Genomic DNA, 24,331 nt, shown 5'->3' with positions numbered 1-24,331 from the left:
GCATCTTCTGTCTCTCTGTGAAATGAAGTGAAAATGTGAGGGTGACACATTTTTCAGTAATCCTCAAAGGACTCCTACACTAGTGGCAGTTTCTGGGTTTGAAGTCAGTAAGCTGTTAAATTGAGATAAATGCTTCCGAACGACCGTAACCAAAAAGGTTTGTATTATCTAAGACTCAAGTCTCCCAACTATTGTACTTTTTGAAATACAGGATTAAGGTCAGAGAAACAGTCTGGTTTTTTAAACATAGTTCAAGCAATTTGAGACTCTCTTTCTTTGAAGAGGGCAGTTTAATGTTGATCCCGATATTTTGGAGACTTTCATTAACAACCACTGAAATTCTGTTAACATCAGATTGATGATTACTATTATCACAAACATATTTTAAGACATTCTCCAAAAATAAATCTAGATAAAATTACTGTTGAAGGCAATACTGGTCTTAAATGTGGGACTAATGGCCAAGAAAACAGATACATTTTAATTTGCAAATCAAAGTACATTTAAGAGTTTGGGGTCTGTATGATTTTTTTTTTTTTTTTTTTTTTTTTTTTTTAGAAGTATGTATTTAGAAGAACTCTCTTATGCTTACCAAGGCAGCATTTATTTGATCAAAATAGTTTTTTTTATTTTAATATGTTTAATATGTTTTAAAATGTAATGTATTCCTGTGATAGTAAAGCTGAATTTTCAGTGTCACATGATCCCTCAGAAATAACATGCTGATTTGGGGCTAAAGAAACATTTATTATTATTATTATTATTATTATAAATATTGAAAACAGTTGTGCTGCTTTAATATTTTTTTTTCAAGATTCTTTGATAATTAAAAAGAGCATTTATTAAAAATGTAATTTTTGTTACATTATAAATATGAATTGAATTACAGTCAATTTTGACCAATTTAATTGATCATTGCTAAATAAAAGTATTAATTTCTTTAAAAAAAAAAAAAAAAAAAAAATGTACATTTTATGCACTTGGTAACAAATGTAAATATTTAAGCATGTTTCTCTGCCCTCTAGTGGTAAATGGCTATTTAAACAAATAATTTCCCACATGTCTATAGAAACAAAACACAAACAAGTCACATATTATTACAAATTTTATTTATGGTTAAATAGGGCATATAATCCCCTTAAATTTGAACAATACCTGTCAGTGAACAAATTTTAAGAAAGGAAAGTTATCACCCATATTTCAAAACTCTCACTGTAGATTAAACAAACTCTAAACTAATTAACCTTTCATGCTTACATTATTTACATCCTTATGATATATTGCAGTGCATAACTATCGTCAACCTAAAACCCATTTCTGTGCATAAAGATCAAGCTCAGTATGCCGCTTTCACGTGCGACTCAAAATAACAACCCTTACTTAGGCCACACTCTGATTTAAATTGACAGGAAACAGGAACCTTTCGAGTGTCTCTGAAGTCAGAATAACTGACTTGACTGATACACCTATACAACTGCAAGAGAAAACCACACACACTGTCAACCTGAGACCTCAGGCACATGAGAAATCAAGGAGAGCTACCATCTTCAGACATCACAGGAGGATAAATAATGTGCTCAACAGGAACACACTTCTTAAAGTTTGGCATCGCCCCTGAAAAGCAGCTGAATAAAATATGAGCACTCAAAATATCCAAGCAAGATCTGAACCCAGAAGACAAACTCAGTCATTTCCAATTCATAAATGGAGCGAAGGTGAGAACAGGAAACTAAAGATGTGACTCACACAAGTGTTTTGTCATGCACCGGGAGAACAGCAAGGTAAAGTAAGGACAAGACAAAACACTGCGAGACTAAAGAGCCAGCCCTGTCACTTCTTATGTTTACAGAGGTAGAGTTCTCCTGTCAAACTTATTTACACCAATGTGATTTTCAGAGTTATCGATCAAAGAGACTGAAGTTGTAGATTTCAGGGGAACATAATCGCCTTATTCTCAAAGGCATTGTGTATTCATTTACAACATGTGTATTCAAACTTTTTTTTTTTTTTTTTTTTGTCCTTCTAAAGCCAGATGAAACAGAGTCCTAAACAACCTCGATAGTCATCTCTTATTGTCATAAATAAATAATATTTAAAAAATTGCATTTGCCATCTGTGGCACAGTTATCCCAGAGAAGGCAGGTCTGTGACTGTGAATTTTTAGACTGTCCATTTATCAGCAACTGTGTGTATATGTATTAGTATTCGGTATGGATGTATCCTAATGCGTGTCTGTGAATCTGAGTGGAGTGTGTTGTTGCCTCCTGTTGCCAGGCAATAATCAGGTGTTTGTGTGCGTGTGTGCATGAGCACTAGTCCACTCCAAGGGCTTTGAGCTGTCTCTCAATCTCCTCATCTGATATCCCATCTGCTTTGGATGTGGCGGCGCTTGGTTGCTTTCGGCCAGCTGAAGGGGCATGAGCCATCTGCAGAGGAAACAAAAAATCCATTATGGATCAAAATACGATATGATAGATAGTGCTGCTGCAATCAAAGACTCAATAATTATGACACTGCACTGCGTAGGCCGTAGGGTACAGAAAAACAATATTTAATTCTCTATGGATCTCTAAATATAAAATATATAATATGTGTGAATTCTTTCACAGAAATTATGATTCATTCAAGTTTCAAATTCAAGTTTGCACTGAAAGTGCCCCCATACTTTTTCGGACATTACCTTTCATGTGGTGTGATCAGTAGCTACCTTTGCTATGTTTCACCCGTTTCACTTGAAACGGGCCTCGCAACAGAAGGGGCCTCCGCTTGCGCTCGAAAAAGAGCTCCGCCCCCCCCGGCGCACACACATCAGGGTCGGAAATTAACGGGGGCTTGAGGCAAAAATGCCACAAAAAGCAATAAAAAAAAAAATACCCCAAAATCCAATTTATGGTGCAAAAAAATCTATAAGCAATACCACACAAGCAAGAGTGCCATTTTCCCGATTATCAGCACGTTTGAAAATGCGATATTGATTTTAGTTCAATAAACAAGAAGTCAATATTAGGTGACTTACATTTTAGACTCAGAATGTTGTTTTTGCTCTATTTTGCCAACGGAAATAGCTCCACACTAATGCACATTAGAGCCATTGTACATCTCTGAGCAACACAATGATGATTTGTTACTGAATAAATCTGCGTCTTTGAATGAATCGGTCAAATGAATAAATGAATGACTCATCCATAAAGACGGGTGCGACCCAATTCATGTACTTAAAGTATGCACTATTCTATGCCATTTTGTAGTAGTGAGTAGTTAACTTTAAATACCCAGATGATGCACAACCAAAAAACGAAGTGTGGAATGTTGGACCCTACATGCACTCAACTGTCGCAGCTTTAGTTATGTATAAGAGCGTATGGGAGCAATCAGACTCCGATGCTGAATGACAAATTAACCTTATGAAGTTCGGTAACACTTTATTTTACAGTGTCCTTGTTACACATGTTACATGTAGTTACTATAGTAATAACTATAAATTATGAATAATTACATGCAACTAACCCTACAACAAACCTAATCCTAACCATAACCCCATAGTAAGTACACACAGTTAATTAATATTACTCAGTACTTACCGGTAAATGCATAATTACATTGTAACAAGGACACGTTAAAATAAAGTGTAATAAGTGTGTAATAAGTACACAGTGTATAAGTGCATAGTGTATAATGCACCAACTGCAATTGTAGGTGAGGTATGGAAGAGTTTGTGTTGTTGTCATGTAAAAAAGAGGGAGTTTTCTGTGCTGTGAAAGCAAATCCACTTTGCATGCACTTCCAAAGTGACTCGAATTGATAAGGTAAAACCAAATGGCATCCCTACTGTTTATATCATACATGTGCCAAGTACTGGTTTTCGGTAGCAAGTAAATACTGAATATATATATATATATATATATATATATATATATATATATATATATATATATATATATATATATATAAAAATATATATATATATATATATATATATATATATATATAAAAAAAAGTATATATATATAAAGTATATTTTATATATATATATATATATATATATATTTTAGAGATCTGATAGATTTCACAATGCTGTTGTGTGCTGTTCCAATGGACCATTTACATATAATAATTATTAGCATTAATAATTAACTCCTTTCATTTATCTATTTTTCAAACAGTTAAAATATTTTTTGCTATGGTACCGAATGTGAGACCAAGAACTGCGAAATCTAACTGTGGTACCATCTACTTAAATTTTGTTATCAAAATCAACACTACTTTTATAATAAAATAAGTATTTCAGAATAAAAACGCAGCTGTTCACATATAGTATAGGATTATATGAAAGGTGTACTTTTCACATTTCTGGAGTTCACAGAAGCAGAAGTTGTCATAGATGGGTTAACTTCAATAGTGATAACTGGGAGACTACAGCAAATATGTTTACTCAAAGATCTTGCTGCATGTGCACTCAGGACATCTCAGAACATAAGGATACTTTTTGAAAGAGTGACGAATGGCTGTACAGGTGACGTTGTGTGGAATACTCTGAACACGTGGGTGTTTTTTTGTGCAAATTTAAGAGGCAATACATGAAAATTCATGTAATTTTACATGAAAAACTTATATTGAAGAACTTGTAGGCAATTATCATCAAATGAAACCCACTGTGATGTGGTAAAATTCTCTACTGGCATTTGTAAATAGGGATTTTATAGTTACATAAACATTAGGGCTGCGTGATACAAATGAGAAACATGATATGTGATAAACTTGTTGGATTATTTGATAGCTCCTGTTTTTATTTAGGAGATCAATATCTCCTGTTCTTTCTAGTTAAAGAAAACATATCTTAGATTAAACAGCAAATCCTGTACTGAAGTGACATTCTGCATAAAGTCTGATCCAGGATTACTGTAAGTCAAATGAAAACCTAAAAAAGTCTTAAACGTATAGGGTTCAATTATTTATATGCTAAATGTAATGTAGAACATCAAGACCAACAAATTATGGGAGGCTCAGTGCTTTGACTCCATTTTCCACATGTGATCTTTTCTCATATTGCTTTTTTATATTGCTTCTTTACATATAGCTATATATCAATGTGAAAAAAAACAGGCCTTCTAAACAAAGGGTACGCTTAAATAGATCAAAACTTGAACCTATGGAATGCTGCTTTCGTGCTGTTTGAGAAGAAGGTTAGAGCTATCCATGCTTGCGTGCTTATACAGAATGAAGAGGTTTGTCATATTTCTACTCTGAATAGCAAATGTGGTCTACAGGTTTTATTATAACGACCTCTGACTGAGCATGGTCATCAAATTTAAAACCAAAATACTCCCACACAGCCGAGGTGCTTCCTCATTTTGGCCTTGTTTGATTGCAAAAACATTTGTAAATTCAGTTAAAGATTCTCTGTACCACACTGGCATCACTGCTGCTTGGCTGTTGCATATGACACATATATGCATAATCATAAATATGCCAGTATTTTCTCTGAATCTCCATAAAGTCCATGGATTAATGCATTGAAATCATATCGCAATGCATAGGATTTTTTATTCAATATATTATGCAGCCCTAATGGACACAAATGGATTTCAACACTAATGCACAACAGTAATAAGACAGTTTATTGAATCTAGTGCCTTAACATGATTTGACTGATGCCCATATAATCTTTCAGTTCTTACCTTTCCTGAGATCTCAATTCCAATTTCATCCAACACCTGATTCACAATGTCCTGAGTTTCTTCCTCATCACCAGAATCCTCAAAGATCTCATCCAGAGTGTCGTTCACTGTAAATAGACACAAACACAAGGAAAAAAAAGGTCTAAAAACACATCTAACTCAAGTTGGCTACAGGTGCAGAACACAATGTAAGAAAGGTGAACCTAAAACCAAAATGTCAAAAAGTTGCATTTCGTGCTACATTTGTAAGTCTCTTATGCTTACCAAGGATGCATTTATACAGTAAATTGTGAAACATTATTACAATTACAGAAACAGTTTTTAGGATTCTTTGATGAAAAGAAAGTTCAAAAGAACAGCATTTAATTAAAAAAGAAATATTTTCTGTCTTAACGGTCACATTTTTAGTAATTTAATATATCCTTCCTAAATAAATGTATTCATTTCTTTTCAAAAAAAGAAAAATTAATGGTGGTGTATACATTTTTTGAGCAATAATATTAGTGTGCAGTCATTTACTTCCTGGCCCTGTTTCCACCTGGTATTAAGATGCGTTTTGGTCGATCAGATCACAAGTGGACGAGGGAGACGCATATCCGTTTACACCTGGTATTTTAATCCGTCTTTTTTGTCCACTTTCAACCACTTCTGTCCTGATTTCTTCAAGTGGAGGGTCTATGGGCGGGTAAATATGTTTTTTTCCCCAATCTTTGATCTAATGGACAAAATAAGCTTGTGCAATTTACATATGAACGCGCCCATGATGATGGACAAAAATACGGAGATCAGCAGCTTTCGTTCTGCTCTGATAGCCACAAGACCGGCCAAACACGGTAAGTGTGTGTTAGAAATCAGGAATGGTGAGAGAACATTGTGCTTGGTACATTTTTCATCTTCAAACCAAACTTGGGTCTTCAGCTGACAAAGTTTAAATCCCATGTGGCTAGCGCACTTTCCATAATGTTTATGCATTAAGTCAATAGGCGAAGAGTAGGCTGTCTTTAGTGGCTGTTCGAACACATTCCACCACATGAGTGTCTACACTATGAAAGCAATCCGGTCGAATGTGTTTTCGACTACCTCTGGAAGTGATCGAAAATGGACAAGCTTAATACGTTTTAGACCCCGTTTACACCTGTATTTAGCGTCGTCCACTTGTGATCCGATCAACCAAAACCCATCTTAATACCAGGGCCTCTTTTTCCACTTATTCATTTTGGAAACAACAAGCTATTCATCATAGGAGCGGCAAAAAACAAGGATGTCAAACAACTTCCTTTAGGATTTCTATAACATTAATTATCAAAATCCACTTACAAAAACACCCACAATAACAATAAATAAAAACACATCTTACTCATTTCTTCTGTCATGTCCATCTTTGCTGTTTCTTTCTGGAAGTTCTGCAGGGTCTGCATGGTCTTCTTTGGATCCATCTTTTTGTTGACAGCTTGCATTGTCTGTAAGTTGTTTCGAGAGAGGCAGACACAAACAACTGAGTCACTCTTTGATTCATGTCCATTTTAAAATGTGCACTTTAGGCTACTCATGCAATTATGAAAGAATGATGGCTGTGTATCAGCATCCCACTACACTGTGCCAGTTATGCATTAATAGACCAACATATAGGCCCAAATTAGAACAAATACTAATAAAACCAAAACAATTTACCTACATTATTAATAGAGTCTTGCACAACATCAATTTGCAGCCCTAGCTGGAAGCAAATTAGCATTTTCGAGCCGTGAGTTCCCTTGGGAATTTATAATGGGGGTTTTGAATAGTGCTTTTCCATTTGAGCAAAATAAGGTTAACATTACTTTAATATCCTTTTACATTAAAAGAGAATTTTATAAACAAAATATCAAAGTTGCTTTCAGTAATGTTTACCACAATCCTTATTTTACTCCTAAATCCAAATCCATAAACCCATTAGAAATTCCAGAGGGAAGCCATGGCTCTAAAATGCTCATTCTCTTTGGGTTTTAGGACTACAAAATGACTTATATGTGAAATCATAGTAGACCTGAATTGCCTAAATGGAATTGAGCTAAAATTCCTGGGGCTTAGAACAGACTTTTATAAAAGTTATCATGAGTTCAAAAGGATCTTACTTTAGTGGTTGTGGCCATGGCACCAGCCATCTTCATCTGGGAGTTCATAAGCTTGGTTTGTGTGGACATGGAAGTGACCTTAGAGCTGACAGCATATGTACGTGTTTTCTGTTTCCTCACTTGCACAAGCTGCTTGGCTAAAACTTTACAGGCATCTCTGTTCCCTGTTTTAGCCATTTTCTTGATTTCCATCTCCTGTGATAAAGAAAACAGATAGTAGGAAACGGTTAAGGATGGATGGCATTATAATTGCATTACACAGTTCTCAGTTAAGCTAAAATGAGGCTTAGATAGCGTAATAGTAAGATAAAGAATAAGAATGTTTATTTGTATAACACCTTTAATATATAAAATGCAGATCTTTTGTACATTTGTGTAAGAAGCCAAAGAAAAAAAAAAGTCTAATTCTTTCTTGCAAAACAAACAAACAAACAAAAAAACAACTTGTGAAAATGCTGAAGTAAAAACCTGTTAAAAGGTTAGTTCACCCAAAAATTTAAATTCTGTCATTAATTACCCTCATGTCGTTCCAAACCTGTAAGACTTTTGTTCATCTTCAATACACAAATGAAGATCTTTTTGATGAAATCTGAGAGCTTTCTGTCGCTCCATAGACAGCTACACAACTGTCACTTTGACACTTCATAAAGAGATTGTGAAACTAATCCATCTGAATTAAGTGGTTTAATCCAAATTTTCTGAAGAGACTCGATCGCTTTATATGATGAACAGATTGAATTTCAAAGCTTCAGTTGTGTAGCTGTCTATGGAGGGACGGAAAGCTCTCAAATTTCATCAAAAATATCTTCATTTGTGTTCTAAAGATAAACAAAAGTCTTACAGGTTTGGAATGACATGAGGGTGAGTGATGACAGAATTTTCATTTTTGGGTAAACTAACCCTTTAGACTTTTATTTTGGACACGATTAATCGTTGAACAGCCCTACACCTTACCATATATGGTGAAAAACAAATTTGGTTTAACAATTTATTTTTTTCTACTGTAAAATACGGTCAAATTTATTTCATTTTGTTTCTAATTTTTGTTGTCAATAATGTACATTAGAGTGTTTGTGTTTATATATATATATATATATATATATATATATATATATATATATATATTTATTTGCATTATTTTAGTGTCAAACATGTTTTTGTGTGTGTGTATGAACCTGTCTATATATGGGTATTGGCCATGTTTTTAGGCCACGACCACTTATGATGAACTCAATTCATCATGTGGCTTTATATTTTACCACATGTATTATTATAATGGCTATCTGTAGTACTTTTAAAGGTGAAAAGCAAAGCAGATTCTGGTAGATCAAGTAGATCAGTATATTATATCAATTAATGAAATATATGGTTATAAGTTCTAAATAAAATATACAGGCACCAATATACCATTCTGTAATTCCTGAAACACTGTCAAAGAACTTTTTGCTGTGAATTTCTGACAACTACAGTTACTGTTTTTATGTTTACACTGGTTTTAAAATATAGCCACTGAAGTATGACGGGCAGCTATAAGAAAAGTATAAAAGTAAACTTATAAAAGATACACAAAAACAGCCCTTATCTCAACTTGAAACAGAATCATGAGCTGAGTCATAATCTAGTGACACACTAAGGCCCTCTGTGACATTAATGACATAACCTCGTGATCTCACACACCTCACTGCTGAGAAAGGGGAACATTTGGCATCATATTCACGTCACATTTATGGGTGGGGATTCTCACCAGCTGTTTTTCCTGTCTTTCCAGTGCTGTCCGGTCTCTTGTAATCTGTCTCTGCGTTCCCCGCAGCTCTTTGTTTTGTTCTTTAATAACATCTGTAGTATGACAGGAGACATAGATATCGATTACCCTTTACATTAGTAACGCTGACATTTTTGAATCAGTCATAACAAATTAATATATAGGTATACTACTTCTTTCATAAGACATTTTAGAACCCTTAACGATACAGTAGTGGCCCAGTGATTTCATAAACTAATTAGTTTGTTTTAAAGACCACCTTTAACGCGACACTGTTAAGTAGTATTAGTTCTTAGACTCGAGTCAGATCAGCTTCCCCAAACACGTTTTAGAATAAAAGACACTTCTGTGTTAGATCGACCCTAAATCAGGTTAAATGTATTAAACAAATTAACAATGAGTAACGAAACCACGATGATTGACGTGAGAGTGTTGCTGGGCGGCTTGACAAACAAACAAGCCCTTAGAGCAGCAGCAAAAAAAACTTACCATCTACGGTCTTTTTCTTGAATAACGATGCCATAACTGCGACAAACTCTGTCGACCACGAAACTAACAGAAAAGTAAGTGTATCACAATGACTAATATCAAGTGAGAGTCGTCTATCAAAATATCATGACTATTTCCTGGTTCTTGGCAAGTAGGCGGAAAACTTGTGCTCTTCTGCAGAGATTATTTCATTTTGATTGGTGTACATTGCCGTGACGTTGCATTCAAGTCATCCAATCGTAACCTCATATTGGAAAGGACCGCCCATAGATCTGGCTGCAAAAAAATCCTTTGTCGGTTTTATGGGTCTCATAAACAAAATACGGGTTGGATTTTTTCCTTGTCCTTTTGAAACATAGTACAGAGCCGGAAAGGGGTTTTCAAACTTGGGTCCACAAGGGAGTGCTGGTGGTCTGTGGAAATGTTTAGAGGAAAATAGTGTAAAAAAAAAAAAAAAAAAAAAAAAAAAAAATAATGATAATATGATTAAAATAAATAAATAACGAAAAGTTTGATTAAAATAATTCAGTATATTGATTTCTTAAAATTATTTTAATATAAATTAAAATAATAGAGTTATGTATACATTAATTAATAATGAAAATAAAACATTAAATTAAATTATTAAAAATAAATCAAAATTGATTAACATACGTAAATAAGAAATTAGATTACAATAAAGAAAGAATAAAAATTATTAAAATACATAAATAAATACATAAATAACAGTATAGTATTATAGTGAGTAGAAAAAAAAAAAAACTTAATAATGTAGCTTGATGGAAACTAAATATTTTCCAAATAATATTTTACACATATTCATAATACTATTCTGCATGAAAATATATAGCTGCCGTAAAAGGTTCCTTGCATGAGGATGATAAGGATGGTTCATGGCATCTAAAAGACTGAAAACCCCCTAGTCTAGTACATTTGAACGTTTATTCATATTTATTACGACAAAGGGCAGCCAATCATAGCGCAATGATTTGACGCATGCGCAGCCAATTATTGCGCAAGGACTCAGACGCATGCTCGTGTGAGTAGACATGGAGCGAGTGCTCGTGTGAATCCGACTCTATTCGTTAGCTGTTCGTTTATCTTCGTACACCATTCGGCATGTTCCGCCCATACCTCGGATTCTGTCGATCGTGAATTAGGGCTGTATTTCGTCCCCCTCGATCTCTGTGTTGTTGTCCTCGGTGACGCGACGGAGGTGTAGCCTGACGCGGTCTCTTACGTGTCGGACTAAATAAAAGTGGAGCTCCGGAGGCCTGGGAGTGACGAGGCGAGTCTGTGTCGGGTAAGAGGAGACGCATTCGTGGGGGAAAGAGATAATGCACTTGCTGTTTTAGTGGACATGTCGCAATGCTCGATCCGTGTGTAACAAAGAGATCATGGCGGCGGTGGGCATGTTTCTCAATAGCTCAGACTTGCTTGCAGACAATGAGTCAGTCAGGCAGTCGAAGGAGGAAAGCGCGACGGTTCTACGAAGTACGGGTGTTTGTGGAAAGGATAAGAGATGCATAGCGTTATGAATGCGATCGCTCGTCCATGGCACCTTTTGATGGAAATACAGCACATGAATTTTTTTTTTCTTGACTCCAGCATTGGTTTATCGAGCAGTCGAAGCTTTCCGTGTTACATTAAAGATCTTTACTGCATTCTCGACCATGCAAAGGTCTTTCTGTACCACAAAAACATATCTTCTGTAATAAATTGTGGATTTAATTGGTAAATAAAATAAGAGCGAAAATGTATTCCTCTCGAGTATTATTTCCTTCAAATTACACCATAAAACTGATTTTGAGTTGCATACTTGCTTCATTCAAACTGGAACACTATTTTACAAGTCGAAACATGCCTAAAAATGCAAGCACTTATATTTATTGAATTGTTTTACTTTAAATATACATAAATAGGCACTCGTAAAAAATGAAATTATTTCGCTTACACTCTTTTATTATTATTCTTTTGCTATATTCATAAATCCTTAAAAACCAAAGCTCAAATCTGACTGACTGACAGCTGTATACGGAAGTAAAAAAAAAAAGGCGGCAAATGGAGTCAGCCTGGTTTGTGGAGCACTATGATTAAAGTCTCAGTTTTAACATTATTAAAAATAGTCATGGGCTCCTTCAAAGTGTATTTCGTTAATATTAATTATACATATTCTCATTCATGTGTTAACTCTTGGTGGCTACATTTGTTTCTATATGTATTACAATCTATTTTTCATGTTAATTATATAATGTCATACATTATTTTTGCCATCTGAAACTAAATTTAGACTATAAATGCAAACATTTCCCCCCTCTAAGAATGTCAACAAATGAATTTATATGATAAATTGCATATGTGTTATATATTATACGTGATTAATTTATTCATTTTCTTTTAATTTATTGCATTTATTTAAGACAACCATTCAGTCTACATAAATTAATACTCAAAATGAAACTGACAAACCCAGTCTGTGGGCAGAGTGATTTTGTGGTCACACCCTTTCAGATACATTTACATCGATAAAACGTCCTCCTTTTTTTAGGGGACTTTGGTGACCTACCCTATATATTCATAGTATATTGTATATTCATAGTATCTTTTATATTTGCCAAAATAAAATATTTGAATTACATGTCCAGGCTATCTAAATGACCATGGAGGCAGGAGCAGATGTCCAGCAGGGCGGTGACACTGCGGTCTCAGAGACAGACGCTCAGCAGATTGCCACTTTGGCACAGGTGAGTTTCTCGCATCGCATGTTTTTGAGGCCCTTGGAAACACGTTTTCTAGCATGGCAAGGCTGATTATAATTCAACAGTTAGAGTAATCATGCATGTAGAGATGGGTTGATATTTTAATTCAGTCCAGTTTTAATTAGTTTTGTCTCTGTGTCTCACCCTGTTTTACCTCCCTGATGCAGGTTTCGATGGCTGCAGCACAGGCATCAGCTACTGCACCCACAGTGACCTTAGTTCAGCTGCCCAATGGGCAAACAGTGCAAGTTCACGGGGTCATCCAGGCAGCCCAGCCCTCCGTCATACAATCCCCACAGGTGCAAACTGTACAAGTAAGCCTGACGTGATGATTTAAGAGAGAACTTACACTGTGGGTGATCCACTGTCACTTGTAACTGTAGTTCCCAGCCCTGTCCAGTTGGTGGCGAGTGTTGCGGCCAGTGTTACCAGAATTTGATTGTGCGGGTAAAAATTGGTTTGGGTGGGTGGACAAAATTTGGGCGGGTTTGGGGTCAGTTTGGCGTTTTTCAAACATTTATGTTTTATTAATTGGTTAAAAAACAAAACCCAAGTGTACATGTCATTCCATTCAATCGTCATCATGACATTAGTAAACACACAACGAACAACGATTAATTAGTTTTGACTGTGCAAAGTTAATGTTCTACAATGTGTGCTTCAAGAAAGACGTGTAGTTCTGTTTGAAGTTAAAGCATAACACAAAGCGCATATTTATTGTCTTTCATTTTTTGAACACGAATGACACATTTTCTGCTTTTATGGTGTGTGTGAGGGGTAAAATGTGTTAATTTCTTGACTGTCATTTGCAAATAGGCTATTTAATAGTTTTTTGTTTGAGTAGAAATGTTGTTGTCATATTTGCTAATTTTCTTTTACTCTATTTTCCATGTTTTGATTCGTTTTCCTGTTGTATTGATCTCCTGGCAGAGAAATTTATTAAGTTTTATCATTTTATTTTGTCATCATTATTTAGTTTTAAGAAGGTAAATGGTCCTTCTAAACCTTGGTTGTCATGACAATAGAATTCTATCACATTCTTTAGGCAGTGAATGTTTTGGGCGGGATTTGGAGAGCTTTTGGGCTGGAAATTGTTGACTCAATCTGGCAACACTGAGTGTGGGTTCAGCCTCCAGAACAAAATTAAAACTGCCAAAAATACGCAAAATCTAATGATAATTGCCTCTGCGTTAGTCTCCCTTGATGCATTGACTGTGCACAGGCGAGCATCCAGTTTAACCCTCCCTGTTATGTGTAAATTTTAGCAGTGTTTTTGTGTGGGGTCAAATGCCCCCAGACATCACAGATGGGATAAAAATGTGTACAGGCATTTTGAAAACTCTGTAACACAAGATGTGCATGTTTATGAATTCTTCTAATAAATACAATTAGCATATTTTTCAGAGATGTCAAAGTGGCATTGGGGTCCATTTGACCCCAGACATTACAGGAAGGTTAAGTCGATGTGGACCCGAAGGATGATTTAAGGCAGATACAGAGCATCGATTGAGTTTAGCTCAGTTAGTTTTTTATAGGAATTGGAATCGGAATTGTATTTTTTTTAATATATCGTATTGTTCATATTTGCCTGTTCAGGCACAAAAGCTTTTGTTTTAGTGGCCTCCACTGTCACTGCAGAAAAAAAAAAAAAAAAATCATATGTTCATCTGTTCTCTTCCTAAATAAATAAATGCATAATCTAGCCCTTATGCTTGACCTGTAATTTTTTTTTATTAAAAATGAAAATGTGAACGAAAACAAAAGCTATTTAAAATCTTATTTTCATTAAAATAATAAAATTAAAATGATGGATAATAATAGATTTTTCGACCCTGTCCGTCAAAATGACGGACAATGAGAAAGTCTACCATAACCTCTGGTGTGAGCTGTCCTTGCAGACTCCATATTGTATGCAGGTAGCACATAGGATTAAATAACCGTAATTCAGTATTTATTCCCTGTTTTTTGTTAATCTAAGAAGATTTGATAGTTTAGAAATAATAACTTTTTTGTAGGAAATGAAGTTGCTTCAGTATTTATGGGTTCCTGTTTTGTCTTAGATTTCAACCATTGCTGAGAGTGATGATTCTCAGGAGTCAGTGGACAGTGTGACAGATTCCCAGAAGAGGAGAGAGATCCTGTCTAGACGGCCATCATACAGGTACTTGAATGTATTTGTACTTTGATCTCATGAAATCAAAATGGACAATTCTTATTTTTTATGGAATATTGCAGGATTTATTATGAATGATTTATCCATGCACACCATTATTTATTTGTTTATTTATTTTAAATTCGTGTTCCCTTAATCTTCAATCAAAGTAACTTACCGTCCCTCTTGCGGTGACAAGCTGTAGACAACCACAACAAACCAATGATCCAATAAATTTTCAATGGACAAAATAGAGTCCCTCCCTAACATCACAATAGAGACTATCGCAATTTCCATTTCATCCTGACCTTAACTCTTGCAGAGTTGAAGAAATGAAGAAATTAAAACCAAAATTACTAATAAAAGTTTTGTAATTTTATTATAAAAATTCATTATATACTTAATATTAAATATTAAATTACATTTGTTTTACGGTGCAGTTATATTACCATAGAAATGTATTACTGTCTTAGGCAGGGCTTGACATTAACTTACTTGCTCAGCAGACACTGTGGCTAGTGGTTTTCTAAAATTAATGGACACTCAGCATTTTCACTGGCCACAATTTTGTTGTTGGGAAATTACATTATTAGGGGTGTGACGATACACTTAGCTCACGAGATGATACACAATATTGGGTTCATGAGAAAAGACGATATTTTAACACTATTTTTAAGATATCTTCAATAAAGAAATATATGACTGGAAAAATAGTCTTTTGTTCAACTGAATGTCAAAAAATGCAAAATAATGCTGGTGCATTTTTAAATGTTTTAATTAATCTAGGGCTGTCACTAATGATTATTTTGGTAATCGAATAATCAGTTGATTATTTTGACAATTAATCAAGTAATCGGATGATATTTTTTGTGGTAATAAAAATAGACCTAATTGAACAATAGGCTTTTAAATGACTTAAAATGCATATATAATAACAATGGGGCAATAATAATTGTTTCAAATAAAATATCAAAAGCAAGTAATCATGGTTTTATTGAACAACACTGTTATAATACATAATGCAATATACATAATATAAACAATCAACTTGCATACATATTATATATTATAACAAATGCCTGCAGAGGGCATCAAATCCTTGTTTAATATTGGCTAAACAACATTTAATTGAAATGTCCATTTAATCTTTAATATTTGGCCGTCTTTGATAGAAATACAGCCACAGTGACTGTAATTTCTTGAACAAAACATTTAAACATTCAAACTCAAAGCAAGGGTTTAAACTAGAGCTGAACGATTTTGGAAAATAATCTAATTGCGATTATTTTTAACAATATTGCGATTGCGATTTAATATGCAATAATTTTTTTAAGCTCTTTATCTTCTGTATTGTTCAACAAAGACAAGCAATAAATCATTGTAGGAGTGGGAATCTTCTGCGATTCTGGGAGTCACAGTCCGATTCCAAAACGATTCTTGATCTTTTTTTCTTATTGATTAGTCTTATTAATAAAACGTTTTTATTATTTCATTACATATGTGATTATAAGTACTCTTTAAAATAATTACACATTAAAAATGTAATTAAAACAATTGCATGTTAATCATTTTAAATAAACAGACAGGGCTTAGATTAAGCCATTATTAGGCCTTAGTTTTAAGTAGCTTTTATAAACGTGCCTTAGAAAGAAAACATTACTGGTGTGCATCTTGAGACAAAACAATGGCACTGATATATTTTAAGACATGTCAGTGCAAGTTGCTTTCAGTTAAGACAGCTCAAACATTTATTTTAGTCTGGGAATAGCTTAAGCCTTGTGTGTGAAACTGGGGGAAAAGCTAGTAAATAATAAAGAGGGGAAAAAACAAACAAACAAACATTACAAGCAATAATCAAACAGTTTTCCTTTCAAGAGCTTTGAGTGATTTTTCTCTTTCTCAGTTTTACTGTTGTTGATTATTATGACATCATAGAGACAAGCAAGCATCAGCAAAGCACGCGTTTCTCACAGTGCATCCTGTGCAATGAAGCGCACAAATGTCCTTGCAATTCGCTTCAACCTTTCCGAACTTTATTAAAGATTATTTTGTAGATGGTTCGAGTGGTGTGTGTGTGAGAGAGAGAGAGAGAGAGAGAGCGCAATTGGAAGCAAGCAGAAGTAAGTTTCTAAAGCACACGCAGCGCCACTGCGCATTAAAAAACTAAGCTCAGAATCGTTAGAGAATCTTTTCTCCCATCTCTATTGTATAGTATGAACAACACAATATTAGATAGATTAAACATAAACTGTGTTTTCCTGTAGGCTAGGCATATGCGTAGCGTGTCAAGTTGATGCTTCCTCTGCAGACTGCTTACTCGCGTGTCACGTGACAGTGTGAAATCGCAGCCTTTGCGGTTAAAAAAATAATGTTTTGTCATATCGCGATATTATCGCAAATGTGATTAATTGTTCAGCCCTAGTTTAAACTGTTATTTTGAAATTGTGATGAACAACAATTAGCATATTTAGAAAAATATTGATGTATTCTTCTGTGTTGGCATAGGTTAATAAGTGATTTCTGTTACAAATCTGGTGAAATGGCACACATTGTGTTCCCAGATTAACGTTATAAGCAACCCAAACTCACAGCATATGCAGAGATGGAGTTTGTTAACTGAGCTGCATAAATAATAACAGTACACAACACTTCGCTATGAAACATAAAGCGTGTCAGACTTTATATCATTCCCAAATGCACGTTATTAGAAACCCAAACAAACAGCACATGCAGAGACTGAGTTTGTGTGGAGCAGCATTTACTTTGAACGGAGCCGCTCTGAGATGCAGGAAGAAACACGTAACCTGCAAGCATGTAAATAATTAAGGCGTCGCGCTTCACTCTGAAACCTGCAGCGTATTTATCTATTTAATTGAATATAAAATTCAACCCACCAAAGTGGCTGGTTTATTCGCAATCCATTGTTCACAAGCTTGATTTGATATTTTGAAATGCAGAAAGATCCTGAACGACCTTTCATCCGATGTTCCAGCGGTCCCACGGATAGAAGAAGAGAAATCAGAGGAGGATTCCACTCCAGCCATAACAACCGTTACCGTGCCAACGCCTATCTACCAGACAAGTAGTGGGCAGTACAGTAAGTCGTTTGCTTCTCTAGTGCAATTACACTACTACTACTATTTTCCAACTTTTATAATAGTAACTTGACACTTTTTGAGTCTGCTAAATACATAAAGAAATGCAAACATTGTCAATATATTTCAGATAACTTCATGAATATACCTGTTGCATTTAAATCAACCTCATGCCATTAGTTTTCTCCCAGTTGCTATTACTCAGGGGGGAGCGATCCAATTAGCCAATAACGGAACAGATGGAGTTCAAGGGCTACAAACCCTGACTATGACGAACGCAGCAGGCGCTCAGCCCGGCACCACCATCCTGCAATATGCACAGACCAGCGACGGACAGCAGATACTGGTGCCTAGTAATCAAGTGGTTGTGCAAGGTGAGATTTTGCAAAAATAGAAGATATTTCAGTTTTAAGCAAGTACATACAACCATGAATAAAAGATGGCAACAGATAGAGAGATAAGAGTAAGTGTGCTGATCTAGTTTCTCAGAGGTAGATTAAATCTAGGCTCTAGGCTTAATCTTTGTCCAGGACGCCAGCCACACAAGGCATCTAAATGTCTCCTTGTCAAACCATAAATCTGTGCTGCTTGTGTTTTTCAGCGGCCTCAGGAGACGTTCAGGCATATCAGATCCGCACCGCAGCTGCTAGCACCATTGCTCCAGGTGTGGTCATGGCCTCGTCTCCTGCACTGCCCAGCCAGGGAGGAGCTGAGGAGGCCACTCGCAAGCGGGAGGTTCGGCTAATGAAGAACAGGTACGATTAAAAACTTATCTGCATGATTAATTGCACATGTTCATTTTGGATTGTAAATAGTGCACTGATACCAGTGCTAAAATTAAACAGGTATGTGTATTGTTGCATATTTAGATACATTTAAAATAAAAATCTTTGTAGAATAAATAAGAAAAAATTAAGAAATAATAGTAATAATAAATTTAATAGGAACAAATTATAATACTTGTACAATATAAGATAATATATTATAGAATAAAAGATAATTTGTGTAAAGCATCAAATAGACATTACAAAAAGTAGCTTCAGAAAGAAATACTTTATTTGATTCAACATAACATTTATTACATATAAACTTTTAGACCATGAAAATGAGTAAATGATGACTACATTTTCATTTTTGGGTGAACCATACCTTTAATGTTTTTTTTTTTTTTTTTTTTTTTTGAAATATAAAATTATTAATTAAACTGTACTCTAAATAAGACATTTAAACTGCCAGTAGGTGGCGGTAAATGTCTTGATGATTAAGTCATTCATTTATTCATTCATTCGATTCATTCAAATGGCTGATTGATTCAGGAGTGAAGTGAATTCTCTTTATGATTGATTTATTAAATCATTGGTTCACCCGATTCGTTCAAAACGCAGATTCAGAAATGAAATGCCGTTGTGTGTTGTTTGGAGACTAGTTCTGCTTTCTTTATATTTACGTTGGCAACATTTAGCAAAACAGACAATATTGTGTCTAAAATAACACAATATTAACTGTTTTATATATATTGAACTGTTGTATAAAATCAGTATCACATTGCACTCGTGCTGGACAGAAAAACAGCACTCGTGTGATATTGCTTAACTATATCATATGATGTAAATATGTAAATATGAGTCAAAAACTCATTTTTGCCCTCCATATCTTGAATTTTAGAGACATTCTAACTACATTATATAGCTAGGCTTCATCATGCAATGAGTTGTTGCCCTGCATCATATTCGTCATCAATCAACTGTATGAAATGTCAGATGACCTACATAGGTCTGGGGCGGGGCAAGTGTGTTACATGCATTAATAATTTTAATGCGTTTTTACTGTAATTAATTAATGCGTTAAATCATATATCATAAATCAGATATATATTAGTATTGTAATTTGTTCCTATTAAATTATTATTACTTTTATTTTATGGTACAATAATATTATTGTAATAGTAATATTACTTTATTGTTTTGTTTTATATAATTTAAATATAAAATAAAAATATGATTTTGAATTATTATTATTATTATTATTATTATTATTATTATTATTATTATTGTTATTTACAATAATGTAGCAGTTATTGTAATCATATTGAATTAGGGGAAAATACAGATTTGTTCTTAGCTGATCATGCCTGATTAAAACGGCTGATTTGTGTGTGTCATAATTTTGTTTATAGATATTTTTTTTCTTGTAATTTTACTTTTACTATGACTATATATCACCTCTATGCTGTGGTCTCCCTTAGAACCTTAACTAAATGGTTTTGACTGTTGTATTTTTAGTGACTAATTTGGTGTCCTCTGTAATAACCTGACTGTAATAATGTGTTTCCACCACAGGGAGGCAGCACGGGAGTGCCGCAGGAAAAAGAAAGAGTACGTTAAATGTCTGGAAAACAGAGTGGCCGTGTTGGAGAATCAGAACAAAACGCTCATTGAGGAGCTCAAAGCGCTTAAGGACCTTTATTGTCACAAATCTGAATAATTGGCCTCACGCATACATGCTGAATGGATCTCTTCTGGTGCCTCAAGAGACAGAGACTCTAAACATACCACAGGCACCTGCACAGCATCTCTTTTTCATTTCATTTTTTTTTTTAATTTTTTTTTTTAAATATTCTCTTCTGTAAAAATCCAGTTATCAGGAATACATTGTAAGTTTGTAAGTGTAAACTTTTTATTTCTCTTTTCTCTTCAAAAGAAAGAGAGTCGGTTTCGAAGAAAAAAACGAAATGCAGGGTACAGTTTCGTTATCAAACATGTTGCCCTACTTTAGGAGCGTTGTGAACCATAAAGAGCACCTTTCAGCTGCAGCCGTGACAGGGAATGAATGTTTGTGTGGGTTTATCATGAAAACAGCTTCTTCTGAGACCTGCTCCTGTCACTCTGAGGTTCCCATTTGAAAGACTTTCCCACAATGCACCAGTCGTTGATGGCGCTGCTTGCGAGCATGATTAAAGAAGGGTGGATTTTTCACTTTTGCAGCATGGGTCTTTAATGATTGAGATTAAATCAGCTGTGCCCTCTCCTGTTGTTTAACTGCTTCTGTTACTAATACATATACTCATATTTTTGTTCTTATCAAGACATGCAGATATATATATATATATATATATATATATGCCTCTGTTATGACTTGGTTTGATATGTAATGCGCCATTGTCTATTTTTTTTTTTTTTTTTTTTTTTAAAACAGTGTTTATTTTGTTACAAAATTAAGTGCTATAAGGAGAAACTCAGTCACATTTGTTAACAGAAAATAGCGGACCCTTTGAAACTTGGAATGATAACGTTGGAAAAAGTGTTGTAAAGTAAATGATATATACTATGTGATTTTCAGTGAGAATTTGATAGCCCATAATCAGAAAATCATTTTTTAAACTTGTAAGTGTGCTTATATTGTAATATATTGGATTTCTTCATCTATGCTAGACTTTACAGGTCATTCTGGTGCCATCTACACTGATCAGAGTCTAATTGTGTTGATTCCCTTATATTTTGATCTCTGATCAATGGAAAAGGATTTTTTTTTTTTATGTTCCACATTGCAATGAAATGCTGATCTTATTCTCTTCTATGTTTTGCCATAACATGTACCTATCCACAACAACAGAACATACATGTTATTTTTACTTTTTTTTTTTTTTTCCTGTTAAACTTTTTTTTTTTTTTTTTTTTAATGTAATGTATTTTTAAGATATGTTGCTTATGTGTAACCTAAATCAGTTATAAAGCATTCTGGTGCAGTCTTTCATCAACAATTATATATCTGGCAGCTGTTCATAATCTGATGTGTTGAGGAAGTTTTTATTTTCAGAGTTTATCTGGAATGTTTGTGAAGATTAAATATCATTATTTAATCTTCCAGGGTTGTTCAGACCAGCAAATTTCAGTTCAAACCTACTTCAGACCTGTCTATAATTGGTTTTGGTTAATTCATTTTAGAGTTGGAAATAATCCCTGCAGAAAGGTCTGATCAACCTTAAAGCCGCAAAATGGGTTGTGTTCAGAATACTCTATACTTTATACTGTTTTATCAGTATGATATCATTCAGTAATCATTCAGTTTTTTAAAGAAAATACTTTTATTCAGCAAGGATGCTTGATCAAATGTGACAGTAAAGACTACAAAAGATTTCTATTTCAAATAAATGTTCTTTTTACATTTATTCATCAAAGAATCCTCAAATAAAGTATAGTTTCCACAAAAATATTAAGCAGCAGATCAACATTGAAAATAAGGTGATGCTTTACAACAAGGTTTCATTAGCTAACAACATTAGTTAACATGAACTAACAATGAACTAAAATACTTCTACAGCATTGATTAATCTTAAATCAATGTTAATCTCAACATTTACTAATACATTTTTAAGATCCAAAGTTGTATCTGTTAACATTAGCTAATGCACGGTGAACTAACATAAACATGAAGATTTTTAACTAAAATTAACAAATGTTAATAAATGCTGTAAAAATATATTTCTCATTGTCATATTTTATGTTAGTTAATGCGACTCATGTTGACAAATGAGACCTTATTGTAGTGTTACCAAAAATAATGAGAAGTGTAGAAATGACAAAGACTGGAGTAATGGCTGCTGGAAAGCTTTGCCATCACAGGAATAAAATAATTGTTTAAAATATATTGAAATAGAAAACAATTATTTTAAATTGTAGGATACTATGCACATTTTCTACACATATAATTCCTGAGTGGCCTATTATATTTGCTTCAAAATAAAAGAACTGACTGCAAAGAGATTGTACAATGGAATGTGCTCACCTTCACACTTGCAGTGTGTTAAAAGAACTGGAAGTAACAAATACTGACTGACGAGACATTTTTACACAAAATTGGATCACGCTTTAAATTAGGTGTCTTTTTTGTACTTGCATCAAAAAAGAATAACTGTTTGGTACAATATTGATTGTGTTCATGTTGTATTGTAAAACACTGTTGTTATGGAGGTAGGATGCAGGGAAGGTTAGGGACAGGTTTGGTGGTATGGGTCGGTTTATGGGTTAAGGTGTAAGGAAACGGTTTAATTATTGATATAGTTTTTTAAAAACACAAGTACAATGTAAAAACATGTACACAAAAAGTGCATTAAATTATTATTTTAAAAGTTAGACACTTAATGTAAAAAAAAAAAAAAAAAAAAAAAAACTGATTAAAATAATATAAATGTGCAATATAACCATGTTTATGAATAGATTTTTAAAATACACTGATGTGCACATGCAGCGCTATGCCATTTCACATATAATACATGTCAGACTACATTTTAGAAAATCTCAAAATGCAATTTTCAGGCCATTTATCGTTCAGCTAGTAGCTGAATGGATTGAAAGAGTGAAATGCCTTGAAATGATGAAGGTTACTTGATTGAATCAGGTGGGCACTGCTTCAGTCATTCATTCGCCTACAGATTGAGAAAATGAAAAACAGATGTAGTGTAAATTGTCTGATGCCTAAACTGCCTAATATGAAGTATTTTGTTTTAAGAGACATGGAAATCTAAATTTTCTGCTTAAAGAACAACAGATTGTTGTTGTTGTTGTTGTTTTTTTTTTTTTTTGCAGCAGAACAGCACAGAACAGCTCCCTGATTGCTTGTATTTTGCTTGTACTCAGAGCGTTTTACCTTCACGGTCAGTGATCAAGGTCTCCAGCAGTCTTTGATAGGGGCCACAGGCAAACTTTTTCATAAAACACACTAGGGTAGTAAATGGTGCTAAATGTACCCTCTGTGTCTCACCCCCTTGTCTATGAATCTGTGAGTTTGATAAAGCAAAATGCAGTCTTAGATCAGACTGTTCTTTGATCAGTAATTATAGGCTCTAGTTATTAGCACTGATTTGTATTAGCAATATTTAAATGATTAAAAATGATCATTTGTGTCAAGGGATAATTATAGAGCTTTTTCATGCAGTCTATCATTTAATGATCTAAAGATTTATTCAATTAAGTTATTCATCATCTGTTAAGAGGTTTGTTTTTTTTTTGTTTTTGGTTCTTTGCTCTGGAAGAAAAGACATTGGTAACACTGCAATAAGGTTTCATTAGTTAACATTAGTTAACTACTTTAGTTAACATGAACTAAGAATTAAAAATACTTCTACAGCATTTATTAATCTTAGTTAATGTTAATTTTAAAATGTACTAATACATTATTAAAATCAAATGTTGCTTTTTTTTTACATTAATTAAAGGGTTAGTTCACCCAAAAATGAAAATTCTGTCATTAATTACTCACCCTCATGTCGTTCCACACCTGTAA

At 34.0% G+C, this 24,331-nt stretch overlaps 2 protein-coding genes across 4 annotated transcripts; one reads left to right on the top strand and one right to left on the bottom strand.

The window, feature by feature from the left end:
* Positions 1 to 1,092: 1,092 nt before the first annotated feature.
* Positions 1,093 to 10,218, bottom strand: chmp2bb (charged multivesicular body protein 2Bb). Of its 2 annotated transcripts, XM_051893278.1 has the most exons (6): positions 10,044 to 10,218; positions 9,537 to 9,628; positions 7,793 to 7,987; positions 7,036 to 7,138; positions 5,679 to 5,785; positions 1,093 to 2,426 (listed from the first exon to the last, which is right to left on the bottom strand). In XM_051893278.1, the coding sequence occupies exons 1-6, from the start codon at positions 10,075 to 10,077 to the stop codon at positions 2,313 to 2,315; spliced, it is 645 nt and encodes a 214-aa protein (XP_051749238.1). In that variant the 5' UTR covers positions 10,078 to 10,218; the 3' UTR covers positions 1,093 to 2,312. The 2 variants fall into 2 exon arrangements, with proteins under 2 accessions (XP_051749238.1, XP_051749247.1); XM_051893287.1 differs by lacking the exon at positions 10,044 to 10,218 and having other exon boundaries at positions 9,470 to 9,622.
* Positions 10,219 to 11,048: 830 nt separating this feature from the next.
* On the top strand, positions 11,049 to 22,530 carry creb1a (cAMP responsive element binding protein 1a). Of its 2 annotated transcripts, none has more exons than XM_051893264.1 (8): positions 11,049 to 11,346; positions 12,689 to 12,787; positions 12,970 to 13,101; positions 14,863 to 14,963; positions 17,912 to 18,051; positions 18,241 to 18,423; positions 18,651 to 18,804; positions 20,389 to 22,530. In XM_051893264.1, the coding sequence occupies exons 2-8, from the start codon at positions 12,698 to 12,700 to the stop codon at positions 20,531 to 20,533; spliced, it is 945 nt and encodes a 314-aa protein (XP_051749224.1). In that variant the 5' UTR covers positions 11,049 to 11,346; positions 12,689 to 12,697; the 3' UTR covers positions 20,534 to 22,530. The 2 variants fall into 2 exon arrangements, with proteins under 2 accessions (XP_051749224.1, XP_051749214.1); XM_051893254.1 differs by having other exon boundaries at positions 11,055 to 11,346; positions 12,970 to 13,116.
* Positions 22,531 to 24,331: the final 1,801 nt, after the last annotated feature.

This window comes from Ctenopharyngodon idella, chromosome 1, assembly GCF_019924925.1.
Source record: "Ctenopharyngodon idella isolate HZGC_01 chromosome 1, HZGC01, whole genome shotgun sequence".
NCBI classification, from domain to species: Eukaryota; Metazoa; Chordata; class Actinopteri; order Cypriniformes; family Xenocyprididae; genus Ctenopharyngodon; species Ctenopharyngodon idella.
The sequence above is the reverse complement of the archived record's forward strand: the minus strand, read 5'-3'. Positions and strand labels throughout refer to the sequence as shown.

Excerpts from the sequence above, each read along its gene's own strand:
- chmp2bb (XM_051893278.1), bottom strand. The coding sequence starts at position 10,077 with ATGGCATCGTTATTCAAGAAAAAGACCGTAGATG. Across the intron at positions 9,629-10,043 it reads CAAGAAAAAGACCGTAGATG|ATGTTATTAAAGAACAAAAC; the intron begins GTAAGTTTTTTT and ends GTCATACTACAG. Across the intron at positions 7,988-9,536 it reads AAAGACAGGAAAAACAGCTG|GAGATGGAAATCAAGAAAAT; the intron begins GTGAGAATCCCC and ends TCTTTATCACAG.
- creb1a (XM_051893254.1), top strand. The coding sequence starts at position 12,698 with ATGACCATGGAGGCAGGAGCAGATGTCCAGCAGGGCGGTGACACTGCG. Across the intron at positions 13,117-14,862 it reads CACAGGTGCAAACTGTACAA|ATTTCAACCATTGCTGAGAG; the intron begins GTAAGCCTGACG and ends GTTTTGTCTTAG. Across the intron at positions 18,052-18,240 it reads GACAAGTAGTGGGCAGTACA|TTGCTATTACTCAGGGGGGA; the intron begins GTAAGTCGTTTG and ends GTTTTCTCCCAG.